General features: G+C 44.5%; 2 protein-coding genes across 3 annotated transcripts; both read right to left on the bottom strand.

Moving 5' to 3' along the window:
* Window positions 1-4000: 4000 nt before the first annotated feature.
* Window positions 4001-6590, bottom strand: LOC129839742 (uncharacterized). Of its 2 annotated transcripts, none has more exons than XM_055907352.1 (4): window positions 6534-6590; window positions 6398-6450; window positions 4440-6308; window positions 4001-4359 (listed from the first exon to the last, which is right to left on the bottom strand). In XM_055907352.1, the coding sequence occupies exons 3-4, from the start codon at window positions 5807-5809 to the stop codon at window positions 4350-4352; spliced, it is 1380 nt and encodes a 459-aa protein (XP_055763327.1). In that variant the 5' UTR covers window positions 5810-6308; window positions 6398-6450; window positions 6534-6590; the 3' UTR covers window positions 4001-4349. The 2 variants fall into 2 exon arrangements, with proteins under 2 accessions (XP_055763327.1, XP_055763326.1); XM_055907351.1 differs by having other exon boundaries at window positions 4001-4242.
* Window positions 6591-9913: 3323 nt separating this feature from the next.
* LOC129839263 (circumsporozoite protein-like) lies at window positions 9914-17652 on the bottom strand. Its single transcript, XM_055906573.1, has 4 exons — window positions 17511-17652; window positions 17360-17418; window positions 16323-17254; window positions 9914-10015 (listed from the first exon to the last, which is right to left on the bottom strand). The coding sequence occupies exons 1-4, from the start codon at window positions 17546-17548 to the stop codon at window positions 9914-9916; spliced, it is 1131 nt and encodes a 376-aa protein (XP_055762548.1). The 5' UTR covers window positions 17549-17652.

Here is a 17652-nt window from a genome sequence, read left to right as displayed (position 1 = left end):
CTGCTGAGGCACAGCAGCCAGTTTCTTCACCGAAGATATTTGCGCTAGCCGCCACGCTTGCTGAGACATTGTAGCTGGTTGCTTCTGCCGAGGCGGCATGGGAGCCGGTTCCTTTTGTTGCTGGGACACAAGAGACAGTGGAGGATAGCAGGTTATCCCTCCAATTAACAGTCAACAAATCCAAGGAATAATTAAAAAATGTTTTTATCCTAGTCAGTTAAAACACAGCTACCTGTAAAACCTGGAAGAGAAGGGGAAACAAACTACAGCTATACAACTGACCTCAAAAACAGTCCAAAAGTCTCAGCCCTTTTTCAAATCCAAACCTCAGTATTCAAAACTAATGGTAGCCAGAAGCATTACCAGGAGATCTTCCTAATTGTAGCTGATCATCTTTATTGCTGCACCTTATAAAGGAATCCTAGACCCTGCCAGCCACTGAACATAATTTCCATTGGCCCAATTGAGATCAGATTTCATTCAGCTGGTGTGCTGGAGGGTTTGCACATCATTTTTTAATTTCACCTTTTTTAACCAGGTCGGCTGGTTGAGAACAAGTTCTCATTTACAACTGCGACCTGGCCAAGATAAAGCACAGCAGTTCGACACATACAACAACACAGAGTTACACATGGAATAAACAAACATACAGTCAATAATACAGTAGAGAAAATGAAAATCTGTATACAGTGAGTGCAAATGAGGTAAGATACGGGAGGTAAGGCAATAAATAGGCCAAGGTGGCGAAGTAATTACAATATAGCAATTAGACACTGGAATGGTAGATGTGAAGGTGAATGTGCAAGTAGAGATACTGGGGTGCAAAGGAGCAAGATGAATTAAAAAATACAGTATGGGGATGAGGTAGTTGGACGGGCTGTTTACAGATGGGCTATGTACAGGTGCAGTGATCTGTGAGCTGCTCTGACAGCTGGTGCTGAAAGCTAGTGAGGGAGATATGGGTCACCAGCTTCATTGATTTTTGCAGTTCGATCCAGTCATTAGCAGCAGAGAACTGAAAGGAAAGGTGGCCAAAGTAGGAATTGGCTTTGGGGGTGACCAGTGAGATAAGTATGAAGCGATGGCCAGATGATATATGGGGCTTTGGTGACAAAACAGATGGCACTGTGAGAGACTGCATTCAATTTGTTGAGTAGAGTTTGGAGGCTAGTTTAAAAGATGACATCACCAAAGTCGAGGATCGGTAGGATGGTCAGTTTTACGAGGGTATGTTTGGCAGCATGAGTGAAGGATGCTTTGTTGCGAAATAGGAAGCCAATTCTATATTTAATGATGGATTGGATATGCTTAATGTGAGTCTGGAAGGAGAGTTTACTGCCTAGCCAGACACCTAGGTATTTGTAGTTGTCCACATATTCTAAATCAGAACCGTCCAGAGTGGTGATGCTGGACAAGCAGGCAGGTGCGGGAGGTAATCGGTTGAAGAGCATGCATTTAGTTTTACTTGCATTTAAGAGCAGTTGGAGGCCATGGAAGGAGAGTTGTATTTCATTGAAGCTCGTCTGGAGGTTAGTTAACACAGTGGCCAAAGAAGGGCCAGAAGTACACAGAATGGTGTCGACTGCGTAGAGGTGGATCAGAGAATCACCAGCAGCGAGAGCGACATCATTGATGTATACAGAGAAGAGTCGGCCCGAGAATTAAACGCTGTAGCACCCCCATAGAGACTGTAAGACGTCCGGACAACAGGCCCTCCGATTTGACACACTGAACTCTATCAGAGAAGTAGTTGGTGAACCAGGCGAGGCAATCATTTTAGAAACCAAGGCTGTTGAGTCTGCCGATAAGAATGTGGTGATTGACAGAGTCGAAAGCCTTAGCCAGGTCGATGAAGACGGGTGCACAGTAATGTCTCTTATCGATGGCAGTTATATCGTTTAGGACCTTGAGCGTGGCTGAGGTGCACCCATGACCAGCTGTGAAACCAGATTGCATAGCGGAGAAGGTACAGTGAGATTCGAAATGATCGGTAATCTGACTTGGATTCCGAAGACCTTAGAAAGGCAGGGTAGGGTAGCAATTTGAGTCTAGAGGATCATTTACATTTACATTTTAGTCATTTAGCAGATGCTCTTATCCAGAGCGACTTACAGTAGAGTGCATACATTTTATTACATTTTTACATACTGAGACAAGGATATCCCTACCGGCCAAACCCTCCCTTACCCGGACGACGCTATGCCAATTGTGCGTCGCCCCACGGACCTCCCGGTTGCGGCCCGGCTGCAAAAGAGCCTGGGCCCGAACCCAGCCCAGCCTGGGCACGAACCCAGAGACTCTGGTGGCGCAGCTAGCACTGCGATGCAGTGCCCTTGACCACTGAGCCACCCGGGAGGCTTTTTAACTATCCATTGCCCTGGGTGAGCTTAATCAAATGCACCTTGTAATGCCTGCTAATGAAGTTCTTGCCAGAGGTTTTTGCAGGTGCAACCTCGGTGGTCCGATATAAATGTTTTGTGCAGAACGGCTGCAGACACATTGAGATTGTGTCCAAAAATGAAATTGTGACAAATTAAATGAAGTTGTCTGTTGACGTACACTAGACAAGAGGTTGTCCAACAGCAATGTTTAACTTCTTGTAGAAAATTCAATGAATATATGTCAACGTCGTGTGTATAGGTGGCAGGGAAGTCAGGCGCAGGAGAGTAAATGAAGTGTATATGGAGACTTTTAATCAATGTCCATGACATGCTCCAAACACAAGAAAATATACATACATCAAATAAAATAGGTACGAGGACCCGTCGCACACCTATACACTAATAAAACACTTGACATACAACAATCTCTGACAAACACATGAAGGGAAACAGAGGGTTAAATACACAACAGGTAATGAATGGGATTGACAACAGGTGTGTGGGAAGACAAGACAAAACCAATGGAAAATGAAAAATGGATCGATGATGGCTAGAAGACCGGTGAAGTCGACCGCCGAACACCGCCCGGACAAGGAGAGGCAACGACTTCGGCAGAAGTCGTGACAATATACAATTTCATTCATGTTCGTGAGTCTGTGGCCAAACAGTCAACTACAACAGGCAAATATGTCAAGTAGTCCAAAAGTTGGGTGACATCTTATGCTAGCTAAACTTCCATTATAGTGCCTAGCAGCTTCCTCTTTGGAACTTAATGGACCCATTTAAGGGCTGAATTCTCATACTACGCAGTTAAATTAATAATTGGTTAAGAAAAATGTACAAGGCTGAAGACAGTCCATACAGATTATATTTGTTAATTGATAGGTTATTGATAGGTTAAACAGTTCCAGGCAGAGTGGATCCATTCTTACACTGGATCCATTCTTTAGGAGCCTGAGGTACAATAAATGGATGAGGAGGAATGGGCTACAGGTGAAGAGTATTGAGGCACGTCAATGTAAAAAGCCCCATCAAAATCCTGTTGCAGCCCATTCAAAACGTTCTAGCTTCGTCTCAATCCACCTGGTCGCCCTTAAGCATCTGCGGTGGACAGGGGCCGAGCTACAATGGTGTTGGTCAGACCTCTCAAAAACGTCTATAGCGTCAGAACGTTTTGGCCTACAAACTAGGACCATTACAGAAAATTGACTCCCGAACATAATTACGTTGCCCTCTGACCCCCCAATTGTAAGACACATCTTACGGTAACCTATACAAACAGAAGTATGGAGGTAGATGTGGCAACAGGGGTTGACATGTCCAAAATAACATTTGAGCCATCTAGATATGGAACAGACACTGCTAAACTGATTTGACTTTGCCATTTGTGGTATGGGCTATAGTATAAGGCCAAATGCAAGTTTGAAACCAAAAGGTCACTCAATTCTAATAGCTAAATGAGCCATGGTCTGATCATCTAAAAACAGTTCCCTATATGTTAGCTTACTTACCAACAGCTTAGACTGAGGTTGAAGACCGTCTCCCTGTTTACAATGCATGCCTACATCTAAAGTACGAACATATGAGGAATGTCTGACAAATCACCCCTTGACAAATGCTCTTATGTAGACCCAAGCTTTTATTTTGAACAACCAGTAGCGCAGGTGAAAAGATTAGAAAACCAAAGAATTAACTGAACATTAGTCATTTTTACTACAGACTGCACACCACCTGTTCTCAATTAGCAAGCATTGGATATGAGAACCAATATCTCAAAGAGACAAGGCATTTTTTAAAGTAAAGTTGTTTATTGATTCCATCATGCTAGAGCAGCAAGAGCACCAAGAGCACCAGCAACTTCCTGGTTGAAACAAAAGCAGAAAGAACTGCAGTGTCAGCAACACAGAATGTTAAGTAACCAATGTCAGAAACAATTCTCACAGTTAGAGATTCTAGAGGATGAATCCATTACATTTTCCTGTTGATAGATATATGGTTAGTACAAAGGACTTCAAATTCAGAGAGCAAAGTTCAGAGCAGGTTAAAGTTACCCATTACCTTGCAGAATCCTTCACTAGTGGTGGATATATGCTTGGTGCACCAATGCCAACATAACTGTCCTTGGGAGTATCTCCACTGTCAACCAGCATAGGCTCCCTAGGAGTGTAGCGGGTTTGGGAGAAGACAGTTCTCCCATTCTCGTAGTGTGATTTGGAACTGTAGGAATAGATTGGGATGACATCCGACTGTTCAACGGTGCTGGCCTGAGAGCTACCAGAGGCACCATCTTCAGTGCTTTTGTAGTGCTTCTGGACCATTTTAGCTGGATACCACACGTCGTGAGGCTGCTGGGGCATAGGGGCCGGTTGCTTCTGTGCCAGATGCCACACTTGCTGAAGCATGGCAGCCGGCTGCTTATGCTGTTGGGACGTTTGCCACAGTTGTTGGGGTATGCCAGTCAATTCCTTCTGAGGTAGATGGATGGGGGCTGGTTGCTTCTGTGGAAATTGAGCTGGATGCCACATTTGCAGAGGTGGCTGGGGCATGGCAGTCAGTTCAATTTGCTGCTGAAGTTCAGCGGCTGGTTGCTTCTGCAGCTGGGACTTTTGAGCTGGATGCAACACGTCCAGGGGCATGGTGGCTGGTTGCTTCTGCAGCATGGTGGCCAGTTGTTTCTGCTGCTGGGGCATTTGAGCTGGATACCATGCATGCTGGGGTATAGCTGTTGGTTGTTTCTGCAGTAAAAGCATTGGGGCCAGTTGCTGTTGGGGCATTTGAGCTGGATACCACTCTTGCTGGGGCATGGCGGTCGGTTGCTTCTGTGGTAAAGGCATTGAGGCTGGTTGCTTCTGCTCCTGGGGAAATTGAGCTGGATGCCACATTTGCAGAGGTGGCTGGGGAATGGCGGTCAGTGCTATTTGCTGCTGAGGTTCAGCGGCCGGTTGCTTCTGCAGCTGGGGCTTTTGAGCAGATTGCAACAGTTGTGGTGGAATGGCGGTCAGTTCCTTCTGCGGTTGATGCATAGGGACTGGTTGATTCTGGGGAAATTGAGCTGGATGCCACACTTGCTGAGGTGGCTGGGGCATGGCGGTCTGTTCAATCTGCTGCTGAGGTTCAACGGCCGGTTGCTTCTGCTGCTGGGGCTTTTGAGCAGGATACCACACTTGCTGGGGCATGGCAGTAAGTTGCTTTAGCATCATTTGACCTGGATGCAACACTTGCTGTGGTTGCTGGTTTATGGCGGCCGGTTCCTTCTGCTGCTGAGGTTTAGTAGCTAGTTGCTTCTGCTGCTGAGGTTTAGTAGCTAGTTGCTTTTGCTGCTGAGGCATTTGAGCTGGATGCCACACTTGCTTGGGCATGGTGGCCGGTTGCTCTGGGGTGGAGGCATTAGGGCTGGTTGCTTCTGCTGCATTTGAGCTGGATACCATACTTGCTGGGGCATAGCTGTTGGTTTTTTCTGCGGTATAGGCATTGGAGCCGGTTGCTTCTGGGGCATGGTGGTCAGTTCCTTCTGCTGCTGAGAACTAGTAGTTGATTGCTTTTCCTGCTGGGGAATTTTAACTGGATACCACACTTGCTGTTCCTTCTGATGCTGAAGTTCAGTAGCTGGTTGCTTCTTGGGCATTTGAGCAGTATACAACACTCCTTTAGGCTGCTTAGGATATCTGGCCGGTAGAGTCTGCTGTTGGATCATGGCGGACGGTTGCTTTTCCTGCAAGGGCATTTGAGCTGGATACAACATTTTCTGAGGTGCCTGGGGCATGGGGGCCAGTTGCTTTTGCAGGATGGCAGCCAGATGTTTCTGTTGCTCTTCGGTCAGCTGTGCTTGTAAGGGAGCTGTTGGAGAGTTATTACCATATCCTTTAGACCTAAGTGAGCCTGCATAGAGCCATGCGGCATCAGAACCTGGTGCAGGACTCCCATCACCTAGGTTAGAAAAAAAGTAAAGTAAAATGCCAGCCTTTGAAGTTATTGGAACCACAACTTCTATTTGAAATTAATGTGTAGAAACTTACTTGATGTAGAACAGGTTATCCCTCCAATTAGCATGTAACAAAGCCAAGAAACTCTTAGGGGGGGAAAAGTATGTTAGAAACATAGGTACCTGAAGGACAAGGGAAACAAACTAGATCAATACTTTTAAAAACTTACCTGAAAGCGATTCTAATCATCACGGCCATTTTGCACCTCAAAACCTCCCCAGTAATCAGAATTGGCAGCCTTTTTGGTTGCTCCTTTAAATCAAATCCCAGACCCTTCTAATGTCATTGGATAATTAAGGTCAGCTGTAAGCCCCTGAATTACATTTGAGTCCTAATTACAAATTGACCCCTAAATCCTTCACCCTGGACTAAACACTTCTGTGAATCAGAAATGATTGAATAGGTATAAGCAATATGGCCACAATTGCATCCAGCCTATCAGAAGGCAAGGTGAAGCAATTTCCATATTGCTTTAACCTATCTGATCGTTTCAAATGCCCATAAGTGACTAAGTGGTAGGTGTAGGGGCTAGGGGTTGATTTGAAATTCAGATATTTACTCAGGTGTGGTTGATTCTCTAATTGAGTTCCTGACAGGTTTGACAGCCCTTACTCTAAAGCACACTTCAAACTCATTACACGGAGGACTGAGTGTCTGTGGGTTTTCAGCTCCTTCCTTGTACTTGATTGCTGAATTAAGGCACTAATTACTCCCCTCACCTACAGTAGTTGTCTAGGTCTTAAGTGAAAGGAAAAAAAAAAAACTACAGACACTAGGCCCTCCATGGAATGAGTTTGACACCCCTGCTCTAAAGTAGGGAACACATTTTGTCTTGGCACTTCATTGATCGGTTTAAATTATTGCTTGTACAAAATTCACTTGAAGATTAGAGGCTAAATGAGCAGTTAGGAACCATTATTTTACACAGCTTTCTTTTAAACAGTGCATTTCATTCAGCATAGCAACAGTAGATGGTTAACATGTTTCAGTTGCACATAGTGCAACATCTTGGACAAATTCTGAATTCAGAAAGACTCCAATTAAAAACTCACATTATGCAAACACACCACACACATATGCTTTTGATGATCTGAGTCTTTAATTTTTCAGAGGCAAACATATAGTAGGGCTGATTTGAGTGGTAGGGCTAAAGCAACTGACTGTAGACCAAAGTCAAGAAGTAAAGTCAGGAGAGGTGCATCTGCGACAACCGAAATGCGGATACTAATGTCTTTATCCAACAGTAAGGCTCAGATCACAATGACAGTGTTGCCATTGTTTATAAAAGGTTTCCTTTATAATGTCAAAAAAACACGTCTCCAACACCCATTCACAAACTGAAATAATTAGTGTGTACATTATACAATAAATGAGAGAGAGCCTCAATCACATCATTCATTTATGCACTGTAGGCTACACATTAACTGCAGCAAATTGGTCCCTGTTTCAGTCATGTCTGTGTTCACGTGGGTCAAACAAAAACACTAATGATTGGTTGACAATGGAGCCCCCACAGGACAGGTGATGGCTGCAGGATGAAGTTGGTGAAGAGCAATTGCAGAAACTTGGAGTTTATGCAGATTTTTGTCAAGTATATGCAGTTGACATATAGACTATTTCAATTAATTTCAAATACATTCAAAGTAAGTATTCTGATCTTTTATTTGAAAAGATAAGTTAAATGTTATGTATTTGGAAATAAACTTGGAAAGTGTTGAAAAACTCAAAATCACACACTAATTAACACTCTAATGTATTAAATAAGTATTTGAAAATACTGTCAAATAATACAATTTGTATTATAACCCAGATATAACCCAGATACTGAAGTACACATGTTTTTGAACACAGGTCTGCACTTAAATGTAGCATTTGTATGTAAATACACAAAGATGTATTGTATTGTAGTATACTGCATCATATTCTATTGTATTTGTTGTTTCTTTGCGATTGCATTTGAAATCCTCAACTGTTATTTTTTCTGAAGACAGATTCCAATTCTTCTTTCTCTGTTAGACCCTCCAGGCCCTATTAGTCTACTGAGGTCAGTCAGTTGTGATTGTAACCATCACATCCAAAATCTCAGTGGTGAGTAGCCACTGAGCTGTTGTCAACTCGCAGATGGCAGACTTGCCCTCACATAAACACACACCATGCCCACCAGAGCACACACATAGCCTACATAAGATTCAGGCAGAAATCAATACTGACTCCAAAAAAGACACAATTATTGTCACAAAGCTAATTATTTACATTCATTTATTTGTTTATTTTACAACTCAGTTTTAGGATAAGGTACTACTGCCTGCTTCACCTCCTAAAATGAAGGAAAAAGTATTTGGGAAGCAATGTAGATAGATTATATAGAGGCAACTCAGTATAATTTACTGCTGCTTTCTATATATTATCAAAGCCACTGAAATGTATACTGCTCCATAGACATGGGTTCAAAATGAATTTGTTTCTTTCAAATACTTTTTTAGCTGCTCTCATCTGTCACTCCAGGCAGGCTCAATCAACCCCCAAAGGCATTTGAAAGAAAACCAATACTATTTGAACTTAGGTTTGTTTTCACCTCAGACATTGAGATCGCCTCTTATGAGTGAGTGGAGATCTCTCCCTCGGGCATGAGCCATTTCATGTCTGACACGTCGTAAATGCCCACCCGGGGAAGGTCACGTGACATCAGGCCGAAGTAGCCCAGAGATTTTTCATTGGACTTCAGCCCGTTTACCAGCACAAACAGGAACTGTGACAAATAAATCATAGTTATGTTCAGTAGGGCACAGCGTAGCAAAACGTTCTGCAACCAAAACTAAAACTAAAATCAGTGGTTTTATTGGACGAGTAGTTCAATATATATATGAATTTTGTTGATGGGCAGTTCCTTATCTCCTGCATTTGGTAAGGGTTTTCACAGTTCACAGAGCAGTTCAAAACATCTGACTCTAATGAATCAATTTACAAATTCAATTCAAGCTGCAATTAAAGAGTTGATTCAAAATAACTTGTTCCAAATAGTGGATTAGGGACATTATCTTAAGATCTGAATCAAATAGCCAATATAATAGAGGTTTTGGTGAGTTGCTCTTTTCAGGTCCAGTAGACGCTTGCCTGCTCTCACCTTTTCAACAAACTCTGGGGCCAGAGCTCCTAGCCGGTCCTTGAGCACTTCATAGTCACCACTCCCCCTGTTGATGAAGACTAGGATGTGCCCCTTCACCTCTGACTGGTACAGACCCACTGCTGTCTGTGTGAGAGAGAAAGAGAAAAATAAAAAGAGAGAGAGCGAGTGACGAAGAGAAAGACAGGGTTATGGGAAATAGATATCAACAGAGGCATGTGACAGTACATTAACTGTCTGTAGATATAGTCTGGTTATATGACTGAACATGAAAGGCTAATAATACAAAGATGTGATGCCAAGGTGTAGTTTTAACAAGTAACAAGTTGTAGTTTTAACAAGTGTAAATTTGCTGTCCAGGTATTTGTAATGCGAGTCAAGCAGGTGATTTCTGATGGAAATTGTGGACGGTTGCTTCTGCCGAGTCATTGTGGACGGTTGCTTCTGCTGAAGAGGCATGCGAGCCCGCTCCTTTTGTTGCTGGGACATAGGAGCAGGTTCCTTTTAATGAAGTGTGGAGAATATATCTATAATTTAACAAAGACAAAAAACAAAGACAAAAAGTTCAAAATAGTAACATTCCAGAATTTGAAGTCATTGGAACTATACAAATGCTTTTTTTTTTACTTAATTAGTTTGTGTATAACAAACAGCTTTAGTTGTAGGATAACAGGTTGTCCCTCCAATGAATAGATAAATTGAAGGTCAGCATTCTCATAATATGCAGTTAGTGAATGATTTCAGCAACAGTACTTGGTTTAGAAAAATGTAGATGTTCAAAGACGATCTGTTGCGTGTAGAGAATATTTAAGTTAATTGACATATTCCCAACCAATTGTGTTTTTGTTCGTTTCTTGAGTTGTTTGGAACTTATTTTTTTACTTATTTTGTACATAATGTTGCCGCTACCATCTCTCATGACCAAAAATAACTTCTGGACATCAGAACTGCGATTACTCACCACGAACTGGCAGAATAATTTTTTTCCCTTTAACGAATCCGACAAGCCCGACGTGAATGACATACTGCTTTTCCGGGAACAGGTCCAGATCCCCGTGATTTGTGTGAAGAGAAGGTGGAGAAAAAGGGGCCAGAGGCTGGACTGCCTTCTGAGAATTAGTAGGCGATCAAATAAACCCCCACTTCCTTCCATTCTGCTAGCAAACGTGCAGTCTTTGTAAAGTAAAATAGATGACCTACGCGGAAGATTAAACAACCAACGGGACATTCAAAACTGTAATATCTTATGCTTTACGGAGTCGTGGCTGAACGACGACATTATCAACATACAGCTGGCTATCCGGCAGGATAGAACAGCGGCGTCAGGTAAGACAAGGGGCGGTGGACTATGTATTTTTGTAAATAACAACTGGTGCACGATATCTAAGGAAGTCTCGAGCTATTGCCCTCCCGAGGTAGAATATCCCACAATAAGCTGTAGACCACACAATCTACCTAGAGAGTTTTCATCTGTATTTTTTGTAGCTGTCTACATACCAACACGGACTGAGGCTGGCTCTAAGACCGCATTGAATGAACTGTATTCTGCCATAAGCAAACAGGAAAACGCTCACCTGGAGACGACGCTCCTAGTAGCCTGGGACTTGAATGCAGGGAAACTTAAATCCATCTTACCAAATTTCTATCAGCATGTTAAATGTGCAACCAGAGGGAAAGAAACTCTGGACCACCTTTACTCCACACACAGAGATACATCCAAAACTCTCCCTGACCCGCAATTTGGCAAATCTGACCATAATTCTATCCTCCTGATTCCTGCTTACAAGCAAAAATTTAAGCAGGACACACCAGTGTTATTCAATAAAAAAGTGTTCAGATGAAGCAGCTGCTAAGCTACCGGACTGTTTTACTAGCACAGACTGGAATATGTTCCGGAATTCCTCCAATGACATTGAGGAGTACACCACATCTGTCATTGGCTACATCAATAAGTGCATCAATGACGTCATCCCCACAGTGACCGTACGCACATACCCCAACCAGAAGCCATGGACTACAGGCAACATCTGCACTGAGCTAAAGGCTAGAGGTGACGCTTTCAAGGAGCGGGACGCTAACCCGGAAGCTTATAAGAAATCCCGCTATGCCCTCCGACAAACCATCAAACAGGCAAAGCGTCAATACAGGACTAAGATCAAATCGTACTACACCGGCTCTGACGCTTGTCGGATGTGGCAGGGCTTGCAAACCTTTACAGACTATAAAGGGAAGCACAGCCGAGAGCTGCCCAGTGACACGATTCTACCAGATGAGCTAAACTACTTCTATGCTCGCTTCGAGGCAAATAACACTGAAACACACATGAGAGCAAAAGCTGTTCAGGAAGACTGTGTGATCACGCTCTCCGCAGCCGATGAGTAAGACCTTTAAACAGGTCAACATTCACAAGATCGCAGGGCTTAAAAGATTACCAGGACATGTACTGCAAGCAGGTGCTGACCAACTGGCAAGTGTCTTCACTGACATTTTCAACTTCTCCCTGTCTGTAATAACAACATGTTTAAAGCAGACCACCATAGTCCCTGTGCTCAAGAACACTAAGGTAACCTGCCTAAATGACTACCGACCCGTAGCACTTACGTCTGTAGCTATGAAGTCCTTTGAAAAGCAGGTCATGGATCACATCAACACCATTATCCCAGAAACACTAGACCCACTCCAATTTGCATACCGCCCTAACAGAGCCACAGATGATGCAATTTTATTGCACTCCACACTGCCCTTTCCCACCTGGACAAAAGAACACCCATGTGAGAATGCTATTCTTTGACTACAGCTCAGCATTCAACACCATAGTGCCCTCAAAACTCATCAATAAGCTAAGGACCCTGTGACTAAACACTTCCCTCTGCAACTGGATCCTGGACTTCCTGACTGGCTGCCCGCAGGTGGTAAGGGTAGGTAACAACACATCCACCACACTGATCCTCAACACAGGGGGCCATCAGGGGTGCGTGCCCAGTCCCCTCCTGTACTCCCTGTTCACTCATGACTGCATGGCCAGGCACGACTCCAACACCATCATTAAGTTTGTCGACGACACAACAGTGGTAGGCCTGACCACCGACAACGACGAGACAGCCTATAGGGAGGAGGTCAGAGACCATGCCATGTGGTGCAAGGACAACAACCATTCCCTCAACGTGATCAAGACAAAGGAGATGATTGTGGACTACAGGAAAGAGAGGACCGAGCATTTGCAACCCCCCCCTTTACACCGCTGCTACTTTCTATGGTTATCATCTATGCATAGTCACTTTAATAACTCCACCTACATGTACATATTACCTCAACTAACCGGTGCACCTGCACATTGACTCTGTACCCCCCTGTATATAGTCTCGCTATTGTTATTTTACTGCTGCTCTTTAACAGCCAGCAGCATACCACCCTGCATACCCCTGCTGGCTTGCTTCTGAAGCTAAGCAGGGTTGGTCCTGGTCAGTCCCTGGATGGGAGACCAGATGTTGCTGGAAGTGGTGTTGGAGGGCCAGTAGGAGGCACTCTTTCCTCTGGTCTAAAAAAAAATATCCCAATGCCCCAGGGCAGTGATTGGGGACACTGCCCTGTGTAGGGTGCCGTCTTTCGGATGGGACGTTAAACGGGTGTCCTGACTCTCTGAGGTCATTAAAGATCCCATGGCACTTATCGTAAGAGTAGGGGTGTTAACCCCGGTGTCCTGGCTAAATTCCCAATCTGGCCCTCAAACCATCATGGTCACCTAATAATCCCCAGTTTACAATTGGCTCATTCATCCCCCTCCTCTCCCCTGTAACTTTTCCCCAGATCGTTGCTGCAAATGAGAACGTGTTCTCAGTCAACTTACCTGGTAAAATAACGATAAAATAAATTTAAAAAATGACTTGTTAATTGTATTTCTTATTCATATTTGTTTTTAACTGCATTGTTGTTAAGGGGCTCGTAAGTAAGTGTTTCACTGTAAGGTCTACACCTGTATTCGGTGCAATTGACTAATACAATTTTATTTGATTCCTACCTATAACTACATCTAAAGTATGAACATACTGTATGAGTAAGGTCTGACATTTCCCCACTGGACATTGACCATGTTAACACAGCAGTCTGGATTGTAGCTCATATCCCACATACGGTCTTATTCGGGATGAGCTCTTTACATGCACTTTTGATATCCCGCTCATGAGTATCCCTTTATCCATGAATAAACAGAATATTCCTCATTTACGTGATGGGTTAAATGGAATAGTAACTGAAATATGGACACTGACGGCAGGACTATGCGCTCGAGAGTGTAGCTCCAGGTCATCTATAAGTCTATGCTAGGTTAAGCTCCGCCTTATCTCAGCTCAATGGTCACGATAACAACACCCACCCGTAGCACACGCTCCAGCAGGTATATCTCACTGGTAGTCCCCAAAGCCAACACCTCCTTTGGCCGCCTTTCCTTCCAATTCTCTGCTGCCAATGACTGGAATGAATTGCAAAAATCGCTGAAGTTGGAGACCTATATTTCCCTCACTAACTTTAAACATCAGCTATCTGAGCAGCTTACCGATCACTGCAGCTGTACACAGCCCATCTGTAAATAGCCCATCCAATCTACCTACTGCATCCCCTTATTGTTTATATTTACTTTTCTGCTCTTTTGCACACCAGTATTTCTACTTGCACATCCTCATCTGCTCATCTATCACTCCAGTGTTAATTTGCTAGAGTGGGGTAACATCTCACAGCAAGAACTGGCAAATCTGGTACAGTCCATGAGGAGATGCACTGCAGTACTTAATGCAGCAGGTGGCCACACCAGATTCTGACTTTTGATTTTGTCTCCCCCTTTGTTCAGGGACACATAATTCCATTTCTGTTAGTCATGTCTATGGAATTTGTTCAGTTTGTCTCAGTTGTAGAATCTTATGTTCATATAAATATTTACACGTTAAGTTTGCTGAAAATAAACAGGTGACAGTGAGAGGACGTTTCTTTTTTGCAGAGTTTATATTAACTTCAGTTGCAGTAAAATGATAAAAATGTATCTTTACATTGTCTTGGGAACATGGGTGGATAAATATTTATTAGCGTCTCGGGGAAAATGTGAATGCACGTGTAATGTGCAAGCAGACAGCATTTCATCCACATAAAATACACACCCAAGACTAACTGAAGTAACAATTCTCAGCTTCCATTTCCTTAAAATCTGTCAGAATTACATTTGGCACAGGACCAATGTTTCCACTGTTCTAGCATGCTACCTGGTCCTTAAATAATGTTACCTGTTAAGATTACTAATGCATTCATTCTATCAACGTAAGACATTTGTGAGCACTACTTTCGTCTTCTGGGGCAACAAGTTATGACAGAAGAAGCTGCATGTATTAAACTATAGTTGACAAATGGCCTACCTAATGTAAGTAAGCAGAAACCTGTCTAAATTAGGGGTGAAAGTAGCCGTTAAGCTCAGTTATGGTGGATCAAACTGAGCAGGTAGCCCACTTTAAAATGATTTGTTTGACAGTCAGACAACCATGAGATGAGAAACGGAGCCTGTGCATACCACAAAAACAGAATTCAGAGGTTTACATGCCACAGCAGCCCATCTCCGGGGTACAAGCTTTCTCAGGTTCTTGTAAAACACAAAATACGTACTTCAGTATTCAGAGTAACGGAATATTGATGTAAACGTGGTCAGTGGCTTTAACGTAGAGCCAATCTTGGGATTTGTCAACCAGCAGCAAAGATACAAATAAATTATATATTTGAAATCCAAAAGATTAGGAACTGTGAACCACATTCCCTTTTACTACAAATTGCACTGGCAACTAACACTGTTCTCAACCAGCAAGCCAAAGGTAGACATTAAACACAGCATTTCAAAACACAAGGAGGCACTTTTAAAGGTACAATATTTTATTGTTTTACAAGTAATGCAGGGTAGCATGAGCAGCAGCAACTATGGCCGATGCAAAAGCATCCAGTGGAAGCTTAAAGTGTCAGCAACAACTCGGAATTGTCATCCAAAGGATGAATCTACCATTGCAATTCTGTTGATAGATGATTAGTACAAAGGATTTCAAAATCAGAACAAAAGTTCAGATGAGTGTAAAAAAATGTACATTACATCCCAGTAGCTGTTCCCTTGTGGTGGGGTTCCTTTAGCAGGTTGTCAGTTTTTAGCAGGTGGGGATATGCTTGGTTCAGAGATGTCAACGTCACTACGGTCCTTGAGAGCATCTCCGCTATCAAAAAGGTATAACCTTCCAGTGGTGTGGCAGGTTTGGGAGTAGAAAGTTTTGCCATTCTCATACACCGATTTGTAACTATATTGGGATGAGAACTGACTGTTCAAAGATGCTGCCTTGAACGCTGCTGGAGCTGAAACATTGGGTGCTTTCATTGTCACCGTCAGACCCAAAATCCTGAGAGACATCACTGCTACTAAAATCCATGTTTCTTGAGGAGTTGGCCCTCCTGTTCAAGGCCTGTGGCTCCTGCCGAGGCAAGGGCGCCTGTGGCTCCTGCCGAGGCAAGGGCGCCTGTGGCTCCTGCCGAGGCAAGGGCGCCTGTGGCTCCTGCCGAGGCAAGGGCGCCTGTGGCTCCTGCCGAGGCAAGGGCGCCTGTGGCTCCTGCCGAGGCAAGGGCGCCTGTGGCTCCTGCCGAGGCAAGGGCGCCTGTGGCTCCTGCCGAGGCAAGGGCGCCTGTGGCTCCTGCCGAGGCAAGGGCGCCTGTGGCTCCTGCCGAGGCAAGGGCGCCTGTGGCTCCTGCCGAGGCAAGGGCGCCTGTGGCTCCTGCCGAGGCAAGGGCGCCTGTGGCTCCTGCCGAGGCAAGGGCGCCTGTGGCTCCTGCCGAGGCAAGGGCGCCTGTGGCTCCTGCCGAGGCAAGGGCGCCTGTGGCTCCTGCCGAGGCAAGGGCGCCTGTGGCTCCAGCCGAGGCAAGGGCGCCTGTGGCTCCAGCCGAGGCAAGGGCGCCTGTGGCTCCTGCCGAGGCAAGGGCGCCTGTGGCTCCTGCCGAGGCATTTGAACCAGATTCCGCACTTGATGAGGCAAAGTGGCTGGTTGATTCAGCTAAGGTATTTCTAGGGCCAGTCGTGACACTTGCAGAGGCATTATGGGTTGCTGCTTCTGCTGAGGCACGGAAGTCGGATACTTCACCCAAGGCATTTGTGCCAGTCGTGACGCTTGATGAAGCATTATGGGTGGCTGCTTGCGTGGCACTGTGTCCAGTTGCTTCCGCTGCCGAGGCATGGTGGCCAGTTGCTTCCGAGGCACCGTGGCCATTTGCTTCACCTAAGGCATTTGGGCCAGTCGTGACGCTTGATGAAGCATTGTGGCCAGTTGCTTCCGCTGCCGAGGCGCCGTGGCCAGCTGCTTCACCTAAGGTATTTGGGCCAGTTGCTTCAGCTAAGGTATTTGGGCCAGTCGAAGCGCTTGATGAAGCATTGTGGCCAGTTGCTTCAGCTAAGGTATTTGGGCCAGTCGTGATGCTTGCTGAGGCATTGTGGGTGACTGCTTCTGCTGCTGAGGCACGGGATCCGGTTGCTCCACCTAAGGTATTTGGGCCAGTCGTGATGCTTGCTGAGGCATTGTGGGTGACTGCTTCTGTGGCTGCGGCACGGGATCCGGTTGCTCCAACTAAGGTATTTGGGCCAGTCGTGATGCTTGCTGAGGCATTACGGGTGGCTGCTTCACCTGCCGAGGCACGGGAGCCGGTAGCTTCCGCTGCATTGTGGCCAGTTCTTTTTAATTGATTTTGGGGAATATATCTATAACTACCTACAAAAGAAAAGAAAGTATCAAATCGTAAAAAGCCAACATTTGAAGTTCGGCCATTTATACAGTGTTACTTTTACTGAATTAAATGTGCAGAACAAAACACACCTTTAGGTGGAGAATAACAGGTTATCCCTCCAATTAGCAGGCAACAAATCCAAGAAATTCTAAATAAAAATAAAAACATCCTAGTCAGTTAAATACAACTGCCTGTAAAACATGGAAGACAAGGGAAACAAACTAGAGCCATACAACTTACCTCAAAGTCACTTCAAAACTCACAGCCATTTTTCTCATCAAAACCTCAGTATTCAAAACTAATAGTAGCCAGAAGCCTTACCAGGAGATCCCTGATATTGTATCTGATTGTCTTTTTTCCTGCGCCTTACAAAGGAATCCTA

This window comes from Salvelinus fontinalis, chromosome 40 (genome assembly GCF_029448725.1).
Source record: "Salvelinus fontinalis isolate EN_2023a chromosome 40, ASM2944872v1, whole genome shotgun sequence".
Classification (NCBI taxonomy): domain Eukaryota; kingdom Metazoa; phylum Chordata; class Actinopteri; order Salmoniformes; family Salmonidae; genus Salvelinus; species Salvelinus fontinalis.
The sequence above is the reverse complement of the archived record's forward strand: the minus strand, read 5'-3'. Positions and strand labels throughout refer to the sequence as shown.